At 33.8% G+C, this 19,424-nt stretch overlaps 1 protein-coding gene across 4 annotated transcripts in view; it reads left to right on the plus strand.

Annotated features, from left to right (window-relative positions):
* Positions 1 to 19,032, plus strand: part of LOC106076353 (broad substrate specificity ATP-binding cassette transporter ABCG2-like) — a 31,830-nt gene extending 12,798 nt beyond the window's left edge. For all 4 annotated transcript variants that reach the window (XM_056021736.1, XM_056021738.1, XM_056021737.1 and 1 more), the window contains exons 2-19: positions 1,422 to 1,654; positions 3,434 to 3,493; positions 4,298 to 4,412; positions 4,858 to 5,010; positions 5,605 to 5,762; positions 6,305 to 6,456; positions 7,243 to 7,386; positions 7,942 to 7,980; positions 8,271 to 8,322; positions 8,875 to 8,980; positions 9,175 to 9,240; positions 10,572 to 10,657; positions 10,824 to 10,913; positions 11,816 to 11,940; positions 13,091 to 13,245; positions 13,828 to 13,917; positions 14,332 to 14,393; positions 15,775 to 19,032. In XM_056021736.1, coding sequence (XP_055877711.1) covers positions 1,422 to 1,654; positions 3,434 to 3,493; positions 4,298 to 4,412; positions 4,858 to 5,010; positions 5,605 to 5,762; positions 6,305 to 6,456; positions 7,243 to 7,386; positions 7,942 to 7,980; positions 8,271 to 8,322; positions 8,875 to 8,980; positions 9,175 to 9,240; positions 10,572 to 10,657; positions 10,824 to 10,913; positions 11,816 to 11,940; positions 13,091 to 13,245; positions 13,828 to 13,917; positions 14,332 to 14,393; positions 15,775 to 15,925 — 2,037 coding nt within the window. In that variant the 3' untranslated portion in view covers positions 15,926 to 19,032. The remainder of the gene's footprint in view (positions 1 to 1,421; positions 1,655 to 3,433; positions 3,494 to 4,297; positions 4,413 to 4,857; positions 5,011 to 5,604; positions 5,763 to 6,304; positions 6,457 to 7,242; positions 7,387 to 7,941; positions 7,981 to 8,270; positions 8,323 to 8,874; positions 8,981 to 9,174; positions 9,241 to 10,571; positions 10,658 to 10,823; positions 10,914 to 11,815; positions 11,941 to 13,090; positions 13,246 to 13,827; positions 13,918 to 14,331; positions 14,394 to 15,774) is intronic.
* Positions 19,033 to 19,424: the final 392 nt, after the last annotated feature.

Below are 19,424 nucleotides of genomic sequence, written 5' to 3' on the forward strand. Positions count from 1 at the left end.
ACTGGTCTGGTCATTACTACTGCCTGGTCATGTGGTATGCACTCTGGACTGCTACCTCATTGGTCCCCTGTTTGAACCCTGCCCCCCCCCCACACACACACACACTGGGGAGGTTTAAACTAGACTGTAATAATCATGAACGCCACAAACAAGTAAAACAAACAAAAATCTATTGCTTGTGAGAGTGGTATTTCAGCTAGTAGACTACACACAAGACAAAATGAAATAGAGATAATATTTTAAGCCATCAGTGTGTGTTGGAAGCCTGATAAAGAAGGATGACCTAAATGTCTAGTTCCCCTGCACTTAAAAAGTAAAAAAAAATATTTATTATAGAGGTTCTACTGTTGTTGTTTTTTTTCCCCACAGTAATAGAACTATATTTTCTTATCATGACAAAACAAAATTATCTTAAGATGATTTTTAGTGATGTCCCCTTTACTTCCTTTAACCCTTAAATCTCTGAGGCACCACTGATGACTTTTTGACTACGTTTCATCATCTGTCTCAGTTCTGTTTTACCAGGTGGAAATAGTAAAAATATATTCAGGCAGTTTCTCATTATAAAGTATTTTATCTACTATATTTTGTTTCCCCCTAATACTGCCTAATATTGCAGGTCACTTTTACAAAATCTTTCAGATTTTTTCATGTGTTCAGACCACATGAGCTTATTGACCCAGTGTTGATTGATTTGTCTATAGCTCAGATTTAGTTTCCATCTAATTATATCCGGTGTCCAGAGTCTACATTAAATAAATATTTCATATGACTTGTATCAGTCAGAGGGCACGACATGGCTGAGTTTCCATCTAATTATATCCGGTGTCCAGAGTCTACATTAAATAAATATTTATTATGACTTGTATCAGTCAGAGGGCACGACATGGCCTAAATTGTGCTGACTGTGCCATAAAATCTAAACTTGTATCAAGTGGGCGGTGTCTGAATGGTAAAGTGCTTGGCTTCCGAGGCGTTACGGGTTCGAATCCTGGTGAAGACTGGGATTTTTAATTTTAGGATCTTTAGGGCGCCTCTGAGTCCACACAGCTCTAATTGGTACAGGACATTAGTTGGGGAAAAGTAAAGATGGTTGGTCATTGTGCTGGCCACATGATACGCTCGTTAAGTGTTGGCCACAGAAACAGATGACTTTTATATCATCTGCCCTATAGATCACAAAGTCTTAATGGGGAACATGCTTCACTTTTCTATGACTTGTATTAACATGTGAAACTACCTTATATTGACGTAATTGTCACTAATTAGCCTAACTGCATCAGTTGAAAAACTTGTTGCTTAATGTCTTTTAATGCCTGCCTTTTGTTTCAGCTCAGAATGTAGAAAACGCTTGTCACATTTTTGTTTGTATTAGAACAGCAATTTAGCAATCATTTCTCAATGTTTTATACTTTCAACAGGATAGACTACTGAGCCACCAAGACAGCATTTCAGCCGAAACCAGTAGCCAGGGTGTCCGCGACAACTATGGCTCCACCTCAGGGCAGGAGTCAGCCAAAGTCAGAGCAGCCAGGCTGTCAAGTGTCACTCACGGCTCCAGCATACTCTCATTCCATGACATCAACTATGAAGTAGATGTGAAGAAATCAGCCTGCGGCAAAAAAGTCAAGAAACAAATCTTAAAAGATGTTAAGTAAGTAACCAATGGTACAACTTCTAGTCCTAAGACTTGGTATCGACACAGATATTTTCTTAGTTTTAAAAACTTTAAATAGAGTCATACCAATCCTAAGGCTATTCTTGCCTCATGTAGCTTCATCTCTTTGCATGGCTGTATCAATGACATCATTGGGGATAAAAGACTATTTATAATATGTTTAAAGCTGTTGAGCATGGTGCAGTGTACCTTTCTAAAATTTTATACCTTTTTTTTTTCAGAAACTTTTGTTTGTTTTAGTTTAATTTTGTGTGTATTTTATTTTGTATGCATTCCTAAGCACTATTTAAAAGTGAACTTCCTACAGGTCTTAAATAGCTAACAGCTTTTTAGTTCTTAGGACCTCTCATTCCTCCATGTGTATTTCATAGTCAAGCATTGACTTTCTTCTATACTTTCCTAATTAAATCAATAATTTATAAAAAATATCTATTTTATAAAACCTTAAAACTACTAGAAAAAAAAGCTGTTGAATAGAAAAATATTTGTTCAATGTTCATCAGTTCTCATACACATATAAGCTTAATTTGGCTGACTGGTATGCTCACTGGACTGTCATCTTGATTTTCTTGGGTTCATACCCTGCCCGCTGCCATCCCCCGTTGTCTTGTGGGAGGTTTAAGACTAAGACTGCTTTATTGATCCTTACGGAAATTTGTTGTGATTACAAGGACTCTTTTCTCATATAAAGACAACACAACAGAAAAATACACATAAATACAACAGACAACATAAAGAGTTCATTCAGCGACTACACACAGGTATCTTGGATTAGGAAGTAGATTATCTTCAACTCTGAAGGAACATCCGAAACACGTAAAACAAACACATATATATTTTTTAATTCAAAATGTGAATTTCAGTATCAGAAACATATTTGTTTAATATTAAACACCTGACAGTCTTTAATTACTTTTATGAAGATGTTAAAGTATGGAGTGTAGTGAATATTATTTGTTAGAAGTCACAACTGAATTGAATACAGGATTGAATTTACATTTCCTTGTATGAAGTCATAATTTATATGATTGCAGTAATTGCGACACCATTGCTGGCAATGGCTAAAGTGTAGTCTGAGTTACAAAGGTTGTATTTGTTAGGGTTGCTTGAGAACCATCGTTCTAAGTTATATTTAACTTTTATAACAAAGCTCAAGCTATTTTTATCTCAAAAAAACTTAGAGAAAACAAAAAGCTTATCTTAACACGTCCTCTTGACCTAATAATAAGCTGAAAACAATTTATCTCCTTTCCAAGTATCATTGATAAGAATTTCTCGATGAAACAGTTCAGTGTTAAGTGAACATATGTATAAGAAGAATGTGATGAAATAAGGGACTTGAGATGAAGCTGAGAGGGTCTTGTCAGACAGAGAACTTTGGTTGAGAATGCTGGATTGCATTTAGAAACTTCTAAAGATAATCTATCTCACCGAAAAAAAAAAAATTTTTTTTTTAGACTCATTAATGTTTCTACCTTTCTAATCCAATGAATGAAAACATCTGATTGCTATGTCCTTGTGACCTTTCTTTATATTTCAACCTCTTCAATTTAGGTAACTTATTCACTTTTAAATCTGTAACGAAAATTTTTCCCATTTATTTTTTTTCCTTATTGTTAAGGCTAAGCCTGATGGTTAAGTTTGACCTGTGATAAACCATCCTGTTTAACAACTTTTGGTCCAGAACAAAAAATGCAGTTTACTTGCTATGAAATGGTTCAGAATACATTTTTTTTTCTTATTCTATCATTTCAGTGGCATTTTTCGACCAGGTATGAATGCAATTCTTGGTCCAACTGGCAGTGGCAAGTCTTCGTAAGTAGACATTGAAATTCTAAGTTTCTTTTCAATCAAATACAATTTGATTATTACGAAACTGATAAGTCTGTTTTTTATTTTAATTTTTATTTTATTTACTGTTTCTAAACATGTGATGTAAAATAGAGGTTCTGACTCTTACAAGCATTGCTAGAAGGTTTATTGGGTTATTGTGAAAAAGTTTTCGAATATTTACAAAGCTTATTTCTACTTACTTTGTCTGTCTGTCTTGTAAGTCTCCCTGAAAATCAAATCAAAAGTTTGCACAATTATTCATGGGCATAGACAAGACATGAATCAATTAAAAATAATAAATAAAAAAAATAATAATAAAAAATTAACCAATTAGTCAATTAATGTAGAGAATTGTTCATTAATTATTTTGTTTCATGCCAACACTGGAAATTAAGCAGTATTCACGGATTTGGCTAAATATGTAGGGTTTCGTCCCCTTAGATAATTGACCACGTTATTTCTCCCTCACTCATTCTTGGGTCAAGGTGAAACTTAAAACAGTTATTAATTCTACCTAACTAGACATGAATCAATGAAAAAATTAACCACTCAGTCAATTAGTTTAAGATCAAATGAGGGAAATAACCTCTACATTATTGAGAGATATAATTTAAAGTGCATAGTTCTTTCCCTTAAATAAGCTTTTTTTTTTTTTTTTTAAAAAAAAAAGGACTTTTGCTTGTTTATACTTGTGGACATTCCTAAACTATCTGCAGATATGTAGAACACAAACTGGGAAGTCATCCTAAATGTTCTTTAATTTAGGAACCATAACTCTTTTCCCAGGCTCTTGGATGTTTTAGCTGGCAGGAAAGATCCAAAAGGTTTGACAGGAACTATTTTGTTAGATGGAGCCCCACTTCCTGATAACTTTAAATGCCTCGTGGGATATGTTGTACAGGTAATACTTTTTACAATTTAAAAAAAAATTGATTCTTCATAATGTCTTCACTTCCGTGTACTTATTGTTTTGTAGAGAGAATCATCACAGACCATAGGGTTTAAATGAAATTAAATATGGTAATAGCATTGTTTAGAATCTTCCTCATTAAAATGGAAAATTCTTCAATAGAAATACAGAAAATTTTCTAATTCCCCATGAAAGGATTCAGAATTTTTCTGACTGAATTGTAAAGCACTTGTTTCCATAACTAAGAATTTCAAATCTATGTCAAGACTTGTCTTTTCAAGTCAGAATGTTTTGACATCCATTCCCTTAGCCCACTCAACTCGATGGATACCTGACATTTGGTAGATTATGTTAAAGTGTTTGGTCTTTATGCAGACCACACACTGTTTCCTTGCCTGCTTTCAGCTAGTTTTGGATATTTTATCTTTGTTGTCAGGACGATGTTGTAATGGGCACTTTAACAATACGTGAAAACTTTGAATTCTCGGCTACACTTCGTCTTCCTTCAAATATTAAAAAACATGAACGGAAAGAGAGAATTGACCAGGTCATATATGAACTTGGATTAACAGAAGTGGCAGACTCAAAGGCAAGTGTACAATTTTTTTTTTTTATTAGATTATACTGTCAATGAGTAGCATTTTTAATCAAATAAAATATTCTAAATTTAATTTGAGACTTATAAAGTATTTTAAAAAAATATTTTGTTAAACGTTTTTGAAACATTAGACAAAACAGATGTTTGTCATTTCAATCATTTTTTTTTTCCTTTTACTGAAGTCAATTTGTATTCCCAAAAATAGGATAAGCTAATGTTTTTTTTTTGGTGGTTAGTAATAGAATCAGTGTATTCTCCATTATTTTTTTTTTTAGTAGTTTTATCTTGCTGATTTCTCCTTTTTAAAAATGAGTTGATTTGTACTTAGTGATACAGATGTTGGGTGATAGCTCCATCTTTCATATTCTTGATTTAATGACACAAATAGCCCTAGGTTGTTTTTTTTAAATTCTAAACCTTTCTGTCTTGGTGGCCTTGCATGAAATGCCTTCATCTTTGAGAAACAATAGCAAACATTTTGTATGGATAAAGAAGTTGCTGAGTTCTGTTTTCTCCTGCACCTTCTGGCGACAGGATGGTCATTTATATTGAATTTTGTTGTCATTATTGTTTCCTTATTGCCAGGTTGGAACTGAATTTATACGAGGTGTATCTGGAGGGGAAAGAAAACGTTGTAACATAGGCATGGAGTTGATTATCTCCCCTCCTGTCCTGTTCTTAGATGAGCCAACCACAGGGCTTGATGCCAGCACTGCCAATGCAGTCATGTTGCTGTTAAAAAGGTAAGTAAATGTACTAAACATTGTTTCATAAATTTAAGAAATATAATTTAGTTGAGTGAGAAGTCGATCTTTCTCTACCTGATCAGTTTTGTCTAGTCTCACCAAAGTCATAATTTTACTTGTCTAGTCTCACCAAAGTCATAATTTCACTTGTCTAGTCTCACCAAAGTCATAATTTCACTTGTCTAGTCTCACCAAAGTCATAATTTCACTTGTCTAGTCTCACCAAAGTCATAATTTTACTTGTCTAGTCTCACCAAAGTCATAATTTCACTTGTCTAGTCTCACCAAAGTCATAATTCCACTTGTCTAGTCTCACCAAAGTCATAATTCCACTTGTCTAGTCTCACCAAAGTCATAATTCCACTTGTCTAGTCTCACCAAAGTCATAATTCCACTTGTCTGGTCTCACCAAAGTCATAATTCCACTTGTCTAGTCTCACCAAAGTCATAATTCCACTTGTCTAGTCTCACCAAAGTCATAATTCCACTTGTCTAGTCTCACCAAAGTCATCATTTTTCTTTCTACATCTCTCTTCCAGATTGGCAGATCGAGGACGTAACATCATCTTCTCCATCCACCAGCCTCGTTACTCCATTTACAGACTTTTTGATTCTTTAATGCTGCTATCTCACGGGGATGTTGCCTACCATGGAAAAGCTTGTGAGGCTCTGGACTACTTTGCGTCAGTGGGTCAGTTCAGCAAGTTTGGAATATATCTTACATTATTTGTATATAAAATATGCCACTAGTTTTTTTTTTTAATTTTCCTTTAAGATGCAATACTGGTACGTTTACATAGCACTAAATTCATACCCTAGAGAGAAAACTATATGGAGAGCTCCCTAATTTGGAAACCACTGTACAGTTCATCTTATATATTGGTCTAGTCATCTGAACGCTCCAACATAAAAATGAGAACGAAGAAGAAGAAGAAATACCCTAGTTGGATAGTTTAATGTAAAAGCAATCTGTTTTGTGTGCCTGCCCGAAACAACAGCTTTGTATGAAGTTTCTTTCCTATTTTAATTCCAAGGACTTTGATCTTGAAGCTGAAATAGTGATTTTATTGTTAACATTTAAATAGTTGTCAGTCTATTTACTTATCAAATATAGAGGCTCCTTAAATGAATTGATACTTGTTTTGATCAAACATAATGTTTCACTAAGAAGAAATGTTTTGTTGTATCTGCTTTATGTTACATGAACGCTAAATGAGTTTAGTTACTTTTTACATTTTTGTTTTTTTATCTTTGATTTTCACTTGCTTCTTTGCTGAATGGTTTAAAAGCTGTGCATCTTAAAAATGATAATAAAAAAACAACTTCAATGATATATGATAAAAATTCTACACCTTATGAAGTATAATTAGTTGTAATGTATATAGAACAGTAGTTTTCTACATCTTCAGTAATGTATATGTTACATTATTTGTGTACATCTTTACACATGTTACTATTAAATGACTACATCTAAAAGGTTACATTTGTGAAGAGCACAACAATCCACCAGACTTTTTCCTGGACGTCATCAATGGAGACTCTACTGCTGTGTCCTCAACTCAAGCTGCAGAAGCTAATGGCACTGTTGGAGACTCCAACCAAACTGAGAAGAAAACTAGTGGTAAGTTTGAGTATTTGTTTGTTAACATTGATAGTATGATGCTACGTAGCTGAAGTATACCATATGCAATATCTTATTACAGTATGATAGAAAACAAAACTTTACTGTATTTCTTAATGGCATTACAGTACATTGCCAAGGTACTGGTATTGTAGGAACATAAGGCTTTATGCATAAATAACAGATTGGCATAACTGGGCTAGAATTGTGTTGGAAGACATCTTTGTTTTTACTGACATCAGTGAGACCTGAGATAGATTTATGTGGTTTAGCAGAGAGAAAAAAAGTATAAGTCAACAGCTGCTGTAAACAGAGCCTGTAAATATACTTTCAAAATAATTGAACAGACATACTGTTCACCTATATTAGAACATAAATGTTGGGTATAAATTAGTCTATCAATGTAGACAAATCTGTATTCCATGCAAAGAACTAAAATTTTGTTTTGGTGGTTGACCACCTGAGAGCTTGTAGAATCTGTTTTTGTTTTCAAAGTAAAATTCAGTAAGAATGTTTTTTTGTGCTGACCGTTTGTTTTCTGTTACTCTTAAACAGCCTCTGGTGCAGCTGAAGATGCTATAGTTACTGTTGAAGGTTGTATATTTTATTTGTTAACAATTTAGCTAATAGTTGTTTAACATGCATTTAAAACGATAGTTCTCAAACATGCACTTTTTAAGCTTATAGTTCTTTAAAATGTACTTAATTCTGATAGGTCTTTTTTTGACATGCACTTAAATCTGATAGGTCTTCAACATGCACTTGTAAGGTAGACTACTCTTTCAAAAATTCTGATTTATTAAACAATTTTTTAAGCAGACGCTTTACATTCCAGGAATAAAATTAATTGAATTTTTGTAATGGTTTTTACAAATTTTTCACAGAATCAAGTCGGTCTCTTCGTGACTTGTTTAGAAATTCAAAATGGCACACATCGTAAGTTAAAAAAAAAATACAGTTGATTTTAGATAGTCATTGTTTCGGCAGCTGGGTTGGGAGAGGCATGATCGGGTTGCTCAAAAAGGTCAGATAGTCAAATGCTCGCTGCACTACGAAAGAATTTAATTGTACATGTCAAAATGTTTTTATTTATCTTGTACCAAGATATTCTTTTACCTTCAAGGGTACAACATAAACAAAAGAAAAATGTATTGATTTAAAAAATACAATACACTTGCTATCATACATTACAATTAAAGTCTACATTGTAATGTTTTGTTTGGTGTAATGCACAAATTGTAAGACAAATTTCCTTATGGATAATAAAGATAATAATATTAGTATGCTAAAAAATATGCTATGTATACATTGTCGCCACTTGTGATTATGAAGTGTTGGAGTATTAAGGCTCAGCTGTACTTAAAAATGTAAACTGCAAGTTAATGTTTTATATGATTTAATCTTAAATGTTTCCCCTTTATCATAACTATATTGTAATTCGCATTCATTGTTCATTATAAATTAAGTGTGAGTAATTTATATATACAGAGTACAAAATGAGTTGAAACCTATAATAGATGCACACAAACAATTCAGCAATAATGTTCGCATAAAAAGGACCAAAATCGAATATAATACTTCATTCTTTACCCAGGTAAGTCAAGTCTCTAACTAGTATTCTCTTATCATAGTCTCATTTATTAAGAAGATAAATTTATCATATCATCCCAACATGTATTTTTAAGGTTTCAAAATTAGTGAATACTTCTTTAAATAAAAAATGTTTAGGAAAATTTTTGTCCATGCAATGTATTGGTAAAGTTTTATAACCTTTTTTTTTGGTTCCAGCTACTAACAGTGTCTAAAAGATGCATAAAAAATATTTCTAGAAATCCACATGTTTCCATTATGCAGGTAAACTTTTATTTAAATCCTATAACAGTTGTGATCTGATCATAGTTTTCTATGATATCAATTCAACAGATGCTATGGGGTACTGACTCTCGGGGTCATGATTCAGTAAACTTAGGTATTTAACTAAATGTAGCCATGAAACTGACAGAAATCACAACATTTTTGATTTACAAAAAAAATTTAAAGCAAAATAAATGAAAATGCATGAGTGTGAAGTGATCCATCCATACCTATTGTAAAGTAGCTGAACTAAATGGGGTACCTATATCATTTAGTAACATGCCAAAAGCAATCCTATGTGTTGAGCTTAAAGTAATCGCAATGTTTTCGATTCTGAAGATCAAGAATGAGTGCAGTGTTTCACATGACTACGTAGACCCAGTTGAGACCTGCTTATTTTCCTGCAACTCTGCAGACAAATCCACTGTCCTCCAGCGGTCTATTTAAGTTTCCTTTTCCTCTTCTGCGCCTGTCTTCAACAATGTCTTTTCTTTGGGTCTCAAATGTATGCCCCACGGCATTTGTGAGAGCTCTCCATCTGCTGCCAGCTACTTATGAGAAGAACAGCAATTTACTTTGCCAGTGATGGCGGAATAGCGCCAGAGTTGATTTTTATAGTGACTACATTGGGGCATCTTTTTAGTTGCCCCCCTTTAAGATTGACTTAGGCATGCAGTTGTTTCCAATGGGATAAGTGTCTGACCCAGTACATCAGTTGAATGGTAATTATTGCTTCTATACTGTCATTATTGGCCTCTAGCAGAACATAGTTATTTGTAATGTAGCGAAGGCATTTTTGATGGAATTTTTCAAGGAGTTTTAACTCTTTCTCTCCGTTATTATTTAATATGTTCTGATGGAATCAACACTGGTATTGTCAGTTAGGAGAGAAAGAGTTAAAATACCTTCACTGGAACCCAAGTTTCAGAATACCAGCCCACTCCTACTGGCATAGAGGAGAACACTTGACAGCATAGGGACAAGTGGAGAAATCTTACAGCACATACCTTTGAGACAATAGATCAAAGAAATGCTAGAATCCATAAAGTTGGAGATGATAAATAGATGACTTACAATTGGATAATGGCTTCAACTACAACAGAGGCAACGTAGATCATAGCTGGATTTCATAGCCACTTATGCTATCACAGGGTCTCATATCATTATTGATTTCTTAGAGTCAGTGTTTTGTGATGTAAAAAAGTAATTAACAGTTTCTGAAGTCTGGTTGAAATCAATGTGTAACTTGTTGATAATCACTGTATACATTAAACATTCTTTTGTAATTCCACAAATACAAACATTCACTGAAACTAAATTCTGTTTTAAAGTTTGTGGTCATTGCCATCTTTGCATTGATTGTTGGTGGTGTGTACTTCCAAATCAACAAGTCAAAAGAATCTGGAATACAAAACAGGTCAGGACATTAGTTTTGAATCTTAGAAATTATAACACAAAGATTAGAATATATTAAGATAAATGTTTATAAACTTTACCTCCAAATTCCTTAGGTTTATTATTATTGAGCATATATTTCTGTTATTGCTTTTTTAAAAATATTTTCTTTTCATTTTTCTTTTTAGAGCTGGTGCCTTTTTCTTCATCATCATGAACCAAGTGTTTGGCAACATGTCTGCAGTGGAACTCTTCATCAAGGAAAGAGCAATATTTATGTAAGTTTTTTGTAATGTTTTTTTTTCTCTGTATCTAGGCTTTGGTTGGGTAAGTTGGGGCTAAAGGCTGAGAGAAGAATTTAAATCTTTAAAGGCTACAGAAAACTGCTAGGAAGTAGATATCAATAAAATAAAATAAATGTGTTTGTAATGTCTAAAGTCAACACTCTGGCTGGCAAAAAAAGAAACTCAAAATTGTGAAGAAACAAATCTGAGTTGGTTTGGTCATATTGTAAGACATGACTCACTTTCAAAAGGCTTCCTTCAAGGTACTTAGGAAGGAACAGGAAAAAATGGTCGTCCAAAGAAAAGCTGGCTGCATAAAGTGATATTCTGCTTAAGGATAGTCAGTGACCAGAAAGAGTGAAGGGATTTGGTTACTTTAATTGTCACAATGTCTCAATACCTCATGTCATGAGACTGATGATGATGATAAGGCTTTGTGAATTTTCGTTTTGAATTATTTTCCAACATTATAGCCATTCCCTTCATATAGCTTGTTTACTTAAGCTTTAGTGGAAAAGTAAATTGCTGTTCCTCTCAGCTGTACCATGTAGAGTTTTGATTATGCTGCGTTTTGGGGTAATAGTGTCTTTCTGATGGCAATTAAAATGGGGGCATTTTAAAAGAATATGATTTATAGCTTTGTAAGAGTGGACATTCGGTGAGGTGGGTGTGTGTGGTTTATTCTGTTGAGATGAACATTTTAAGCTGCATGCCTTGTTCTTCGTTGAAAGATTGTGAGGGATGGACTTGATACTGTTCAGTTTGGCCCATTGGATGAGATATTCTTCTGTATGATTGCTGGCTCACACTGACATGAAAGTGTTACCGTTTAATGCATTGCTGTATTTAATATTATAATTAACCGAAGGAAATACAATTTTCTGTTGCTATTTCAGTCATGAGAATGTTGGTGGATTTTATCGTGTCTCTGCTTATTTCCTTGCCAAAGTTTTCTGTGATGTCATACCACTCAGGTTGATTCCAGCTGCCATTTTCTCCTGTATTAGTTACTTTATGCTGGGTAAGTTGTATGTCATTGATATTACATACTTTATATCAGTTATATCATGACTGGTAAACTTGATGGATTTCATTACTTTTAAGAGTCTATCCACTCATACACAAATTAAATAAAGCACATTTTTTTCCTGACAAGGCACAGTTTATAACACTGACAGGTGACTGAATTCTTTTTTAAAATAATTGTATAGTTTTTTCTAACTTTTGTTTGAAAAACAAATTACTGTGACATTCCCATTACAACTTATCATAATCTATATTTAATAAATAGAAAGTTTGACCTGCTCTTATCTTTTTATTACCAGTGCCCATTTAGAGTTCAGAAGCTCCTGAACTGACATTCTGAAGTAAAATTACAGACACAAAATAGAGCAGTGAGATTCATAACAAACGAATATTCACATTTGACTATAGTAACATCTTTAGTAAAATCCCTAAATTTAGAAAGCCTTCAGCATAGAAGACTCCAAAGTAAAGTAGCAATTATACATAAAACATTGAACCATAATCTTCAAATACAAAAACAAAATTTAATAAAATACTCAGAAAGACACAAAGATAAAGGCACATTCCTCATTCCATATGCTAGGACAAATTTTTACAGATGCTGTTTCTTCCCTAGTGCTATTAGAGCATGGAATGGGTTGCCTGAGCTAGCCAGGAAAACCAGTGACTTGGCAGAATTTAAGTCATTGGTTAATATGCATGACTAAATGCATGACGCGTAGGACGTAATCATCTTCTTTTTTGAAGTAACGTCTGTATTATATAAGATAAGATAAATAAAAGCTTCTCAGGTTTTAAACTTGAGTTCTACAGACTGGTAGCTAAAGACTAAATTGTTTGACTTCATGTTTTTCTAAATGGGAAGGAAACATCAACAAAATCTTTTTGCTTGGAAACTAGAACTAGTTTTCCCAATGGAAGAATGCTTTCATGTCACACTAACTATATATTTGTGTAGACTGTGTTAATCTTCTGTGGCAACAGACATTTTGTAATGTTTTGTTTGGTGTAATGCACAAATCGTAAGACAAATTTCCTTATGGGTAATAAAGATTATTATTATTATTATAATCACATATTATAACCCTAAATTTTGATATCTTTTCAGTATGACTTTAAAAAAGAATTTCTTGTATGTTCTACAGGCCTGAGAAGTGGTGTGGACCATTTTTTCTTCTTTGCCTTAAATCTGTTCCTGACAGCCATGTCTGCATCAGCCCTTTCCTTTGCTATCAGTTCAACCGTCAGGATATTTGCTTTGGCCAACTTGTGTCTGGCTCTCTGTTATGTCTTTATGATGGTAGGTAGTGTTACATTTTTATTATAGGCTGTTACGTGTTTATGAGGTTAGGTTGGGGTAAGTTTGCATGATAGTAGGTTGTGTTATGTTTGTGTGAAAGTAGGTTGTGTTATGTTTGCATGATAGTTGGTTATATTTGGTTTGTATGATAGTAGGTTGTGTTATGTTTGTGTGATAGTAGGCTGTGATATGTTTGTATGATAGTAGGTTATATTAGGTTTGTATGATAGTAGGTTGTGTTATGTTTGCATGTTAGTAGAATGTGTTATGTTTTGTATGATAGTAGGCTGTGTTATGTTTTGTATGATAGTAGGCTGTGTTATGTTTTGAATGATAGTTTGTTTGATAGGTTACATTTTTATGATGGTAGGTTGTGTTTATATGTGTTACAGTGATGTGCTATATAGTTACTATAGAAATTGTTATTATGTTATCACAGTGTGTGTTGGTGCTGTTCTTATGACAAATGCTAGAGAGGATGTTTTGTATCACATCTCGCATTCCATATCATTTTAAATGCAGCAAAACCAAATTGTATTTGTTGATATAATAATAGATCAATATTTAAATCATCGTCTTTAGTTATTCAGTGGACTCTTGATCAATGTTGGTGACCTTGGTGATTGGATCAGTTGGATTAAATACTTGAGTGTGTTCAGATATAGTTTAAATGTAAGTAAATGTAAATAGTTTATTTTTTTTTAATGCTTTAATTAAAAACAAACAAAAAATTTCTATAGATTCAACTCCTATCAGAAAATGTTTTTAAAATTTTCCTCCAGGGCTGAATAATTGTGTGGCTAAATGTTTTGTTGAGGTAAATTAAAAGAAGTTTCATTCATTGGCCCACATCAAATTAATGAAAAGGATGTATCGACACATTTTTATTTTCCAAACTGTTATTAGTTGTTAACCCATTGAAAAGAAACGAGAAATGGAAGTGACTCAGAATATTTGTCTTAAAACAACAAAAAAAAAGCCAAAATGGGATTTGTAAATATCTATCATTTATAATTCGACCATTTGAACACTATTCATGAAGCCATGTTTTGTATGAGTTATTTTCCCTTTCCACATTATGACTAGGCTCTAGAGATCAATGAACTGAAAGGTCAAAAGTTCTGCTCCAGTGCCAATTCCACAGACTGGTGAGTGCCCTGGAACTGTATTATGTTTTAGCTGATTAGGATTTTCTTTCTGATGGTACATCATCATTGAGAATTTATATTTTTTGTCTGTTAAGTTAGCTGTGAAGATCAGTGGCCATTGCTACTTGCTACTTGAGTTCAATTAGAGATGCTAAGTGCTAGTAGTAGTGGGATGCGTGGTCGAGAGGCTAAGTACGGTTAAACTTGGCTTGGCTACCTATGAAGGGGGCTTGAGGTTTGACTCCGACTCGAGAAGAGTTAGGTTTACTGAGCGCCTTTTAAGCTCGGCGACCCCTTTTCACAATTCCTCACTTTGCTGCGACCCCCCACCCTCACACAGCAATAGAAGAATAGACAAAAACAATCCATATTTTCGATGGTCTTAGGCGACCCCTGGCAAATCGTCAATCGACCCCCTGGCCTAAAGGCAGCACAGAAAGATCTTCTCCCAGATACCCCCTCTCCCCACCGGTCCAGAATGAGATTGGAAAATAGCACTCAGAGCATGCTATAAGCATGGAAGTAGCGCTATATAAAAGCTATAATTTAATTTTAATTTATTCAAACAACATAGCACTTTAGGACTAGGAAAAAAAAGCTGTTATAAAGATCAAAACTTTTTCCTGCCAAGTTTTAAAATAGAGCCACAAATTCTTATAGATCTCAGTGCAGGTGAAGTAAAATTGTTTCTGTGGCCAATGCCAATGATTGTGTCATATGGCCATCACAATAACTATCTGCCTGCAGTGGACTTTACTATAGTGTTATACATAAAACACTGAACCATAATCTTCAAATACAAAAACAAAACCTAATTAAATACTCAGAAAGACACAAAGATAAAGACACTTTTCTTGTTCCATATGCTAAGACGAATGGCTATTGGAGCATGGAATGAGTTGCCTGAGTCAGGCAGGAAAACCAGTGAGTTGGCAGAGTTTAAGTCATATATATTAACATGCATGACTAGATTGACCAAGGGACAAGCGTTGTTCCATATGCTAAGACGAATGGCTATTGGAGCATGGAATGAGTTGCCTGAGTCAGGCAGGAAAACCAGTGAGTTGGCAGAGTTTAAGTCATATATATTAACATGCATGACTAGATTGACCAAGGGACAAGCGTAATCATTTTTCTTTCTTAAGTGTAATTGAAGAGGGCAGCTCAAGGTTCCTGCCAGCTACAAAAGTCTGTTTAAAAGAGGAACAATAATCAAATTATTGTAGAACTGCAAAGTTATTCCTTTCTCATTGAGTGGCTGTCATGTGATCTTTTTGTTTTCAACTAAAAAACACAAATTTGTTCAGCTTAAAATTAACTTTTCACCAAATATTTTATTTCAAAATTTAATTATTATTTCATTTCACCATTATTTCTCCAGTATATATGGCGAGGTCTACCTCGAACTACAAAAGATTTCATATGAGTCTCCATGGGACTTGTGGCAAAATGAGGCGGCACTTGGAATTATGATAGCTGGCTATTTGATACTGGCTTATATACAGCTGAGAAGAATTAAAAAGCTTAAATAGAAGACAATAAATGCTGCTGACTGCTTTATTTATAGATTGCATTAAAGCCAAACAAAACATTTTTTAACAATGATATTACTATGGTAACATAACAATGTAACATTATTATTCTCTTAAGTGCAACTTTTTAAAATGAGAATTTATTGGTCTATTTGATTGAGATATTTATCTGATATTTTTATTGTGATCCACTTTGAACCTAATGGGTTCAAGTTGTTTGGGCCAGTGCAACACTCCATATTTTTGTTGCAGTATTTATTTTTCAATACAATTTTTAGAATCTAATCAAACATTCCCATAATATTTTTTAAAAGAACAGGGACATCGTATGCTAAACTAAAGTGCAACTGCTCTAGAAATTTGTTGAGGTACCAATTAGCTGCATAAGAAGCTAGGAAACATAATTTTTGGTGCTGGAAAATAGTACATTTTTGTTAGTGGATATCAGCCTGGAAATTATGACTTCTTTGAAAAAAAAGAAAAAAGATACTTTCAAAACTTTGTCACAGCCTTACACTTTTTTTTGCCCTGTGTTATGGTTGCACCTACACATACATTGTGAAGGTGCGTAATGAATGGTTGGGTTTTTACTAAGTATCACAAAATTTGGATGTAAATCTAGTCGAAAAATAATGTTTCAAGAGAAATGTATTTGATTCTAAAATATTTTTATGCTCCTCTGTATCTATCTGTTATTCCATATCTAGTTTCACATTTTTACGAGAGAGTTTTATAACTTTGTGCTTCTGTTCATGTTGAGACGCAGTTATTTTCTAACTATTGAGGAAGTCTAGAAGTTGGTTGCTTTATTTAGATTTTTCAATTCGCCTTATAGTATATCAATTATTTCATTTTGAAATGTACACAGAATGTTGATGATTGACTCTTGTCTACTGTCTCAAATATGGATTCTCAAGTTTTGTTATTATCTGTTGCTCTTATGTCTACACATTGTTTCATTATTCATACAGTTGTAGGATGTGTAGTATCACTGGGGGGGGGGGAGAGATAACCTTCCAATGTGTTCTTATAAAAACCAACCATTGCATTCATTTCTCATTACAGTGGATTCATCTGGGCACATTAATTGTCTTTTGAGACTTATGTCATTGAAAACACTTTATTGGCTGATATTGCATTGCAACAAGCTTGTAAACTTTTCTTTTTAAGTGGCTTTATCACAGAGGAAAACAAACGAACAAACTGTCATGCTTTGTGGCTATTTCAATATTAACAGAGATAACTAGATGTCTTTTCAAATTTCTGGATCTTGTAATGCAGCGACCTTAAATTACCCCTCCGACCTCAAGTTATTCACTTGTGATGAATCTTTGTAAGGAATGGATACAAATATTTCCAATGATGCTTCAGATAAAACCCAAGAGGCTAGTTTACTTTTTTATGTGAAACATTTTTTTTTACTGTATGTCTCAAAAATTATTTGTAAATGAAATAATTTTAAATCTATATTAGATCAATATACAACACTATATTTATCTTCAGACCTGGTGTCCATTTTTTTTTTTAAAGTTATTATTTTTTTAGACAGAATATCTGAGCACACAAGAAGCTGATCATTTTGACTTTATGTTACATGACCAGACATTGGCTAAAGATAATTTGAAAGAAGAGAAAAAAACAGATAAAAATATATACAATGTCATCTTTTAAGATTTTTTTTTTAACATTCTGGGAGCATTTAAAATCTTACAAATTGTTTGGGCTCAGGAGTGATGTAAACACATAATTGTTTTCAGGCTTGTTGGGTAGTGTCAGAAGTTTTGTAGTCATGTCTGGTCTGTGTTTAGACTTCACATCTTGTCCACTGAGTATGGACTCCATGTCTTGTCCACTCAGTGACTCCATGTCATGTCCACTCAGTTTGGACTCCATGTCATGTCCACTCAGTATGGACTCCATGTCATGTCCACTCAGTATGGACTCCATGTCATGTCCACTCAGTGACTCCATGTCATGTCCACTCAGTATGGACTCCATGTCATGTCCACTCAGCTTGGACTCCATGTCATGTCCACTCAGTTTTGACTCCATGTCATGTCCACTCAGTTTTGACTCCATGTCATGTCCACTCAGTTTTGACTCCATGTCATGTCCACTCAGTATGGACTCCATGTCATGTCCACTCAGTTTTGACTCCATGTCATGTCCACTCAGTATGGACTCCATGTCATGTCCACTCAGTATGGACTCCATGTCTTGTCGATTCAGTTTTGATCTCGTGTCAGGTCCAGTCAGTGTTGACTCCATGTCATGTAGACTCTGCTTTTATTTCATGTCTTGTCTACTTAGTATTGACTTCATGTCCTGTTGATTCAGTTTTGAACTGGTGTCAAGTCCAGTCAATATTGACTCGATGCTATGTTTTGATTTCAGGCAATGTCCAATTAGTTTTGATTTCCTGTTAGTTTTGGTAACGACTGAGCAATATGATCAAAAACACTGAAAGTTTCTTGTTTGTTTTTTTTAAATTAGTGAGTTAATATTTGTTTCGTACTGATTATAAAACACATTTTTAAGTATTGAAGATCAGCATTCAGGAATATTTTATCATCATTTGCAAGTTACCATTTCACACACCCAATCAGCCTCCTCATAAAACATTTTATTCCAGACTTCTCTCTCATGTTTAATTATTCTCAACTATTTTTTGTTGAGTTGAAACATACCCACATACACATACCCACACACACACACCTACAGGTGTGTTCTCTATATAAGCACTTACAAGACTTGTACTTTCTGTTTGCGCATAATTCTGTCATTGAGTTGTGTAACTAGCAAGTAATTTGTAAGACTTTTCTAGTCTACCCCTTGTAAACAGAGAATTAATGTTGAGAACTATGTTGTCAGTGTATACAGGGTATTAGTAATGGCAGAAGTACTTATATAAATACACTCAGTATTATTTCCTTGTATTGTACCAATCTGTTACTGTGTAGAACCCAGGACTGCAGATGATTTATTTCAGCCTGTTGAAGTTTTCTTTGAGGATTTTGTTACCAGAATGTTAATATATGCAAATATGTTTGGATGCAAGCTGTAACCCAATAAAATGTCTACCAAAGAAATTGGTGTTCAATTTAATGCTCAGTCATGTGATGCGTGTGACAAGGGAGAGAAGTGTCTATACAAAGTATGCTTGAGTTCATGGGTTCATAGCACTAACCTATATGCCAAGTTGCATTATTTTTTTTTAGACTTGTATATAATGTTATGGAAAGAGATATTGATACATTTCAAAGTGTAAATCTATTTAGTTAACCCTTTACCCCCCAGCTTTAAACAACTTGACTGAATTTAATTAAAGAAATCGTCAGCGAGCTACATATCCTGGTTAAAGCATTAGGTTTTATTCACGGAAATGTGTACAAATTATGCAAAAACATAAACCGCATACTATTTAACCTTAGTTAGTGTAACCTTCAACAAGAAACAAGAAAGCCGTGAGGTTTATAAGAAATGAATATACACGTTGCCC

This window comes from Biomphalaria glabrata, chromosome 2, assembly GCF_947242115.1.
Source record: "Biomphalaria glabrata chromosome 2, xgBioGlab47.1, whole genome shotgun sequence".
Classification (NCBI taxonomy): domain Eukaryota; kingdom Metazoa; phylum Mollusca; class Gastropoda; family Planorbidae; genus Biomphalaria; species Biomphalaria glabrata.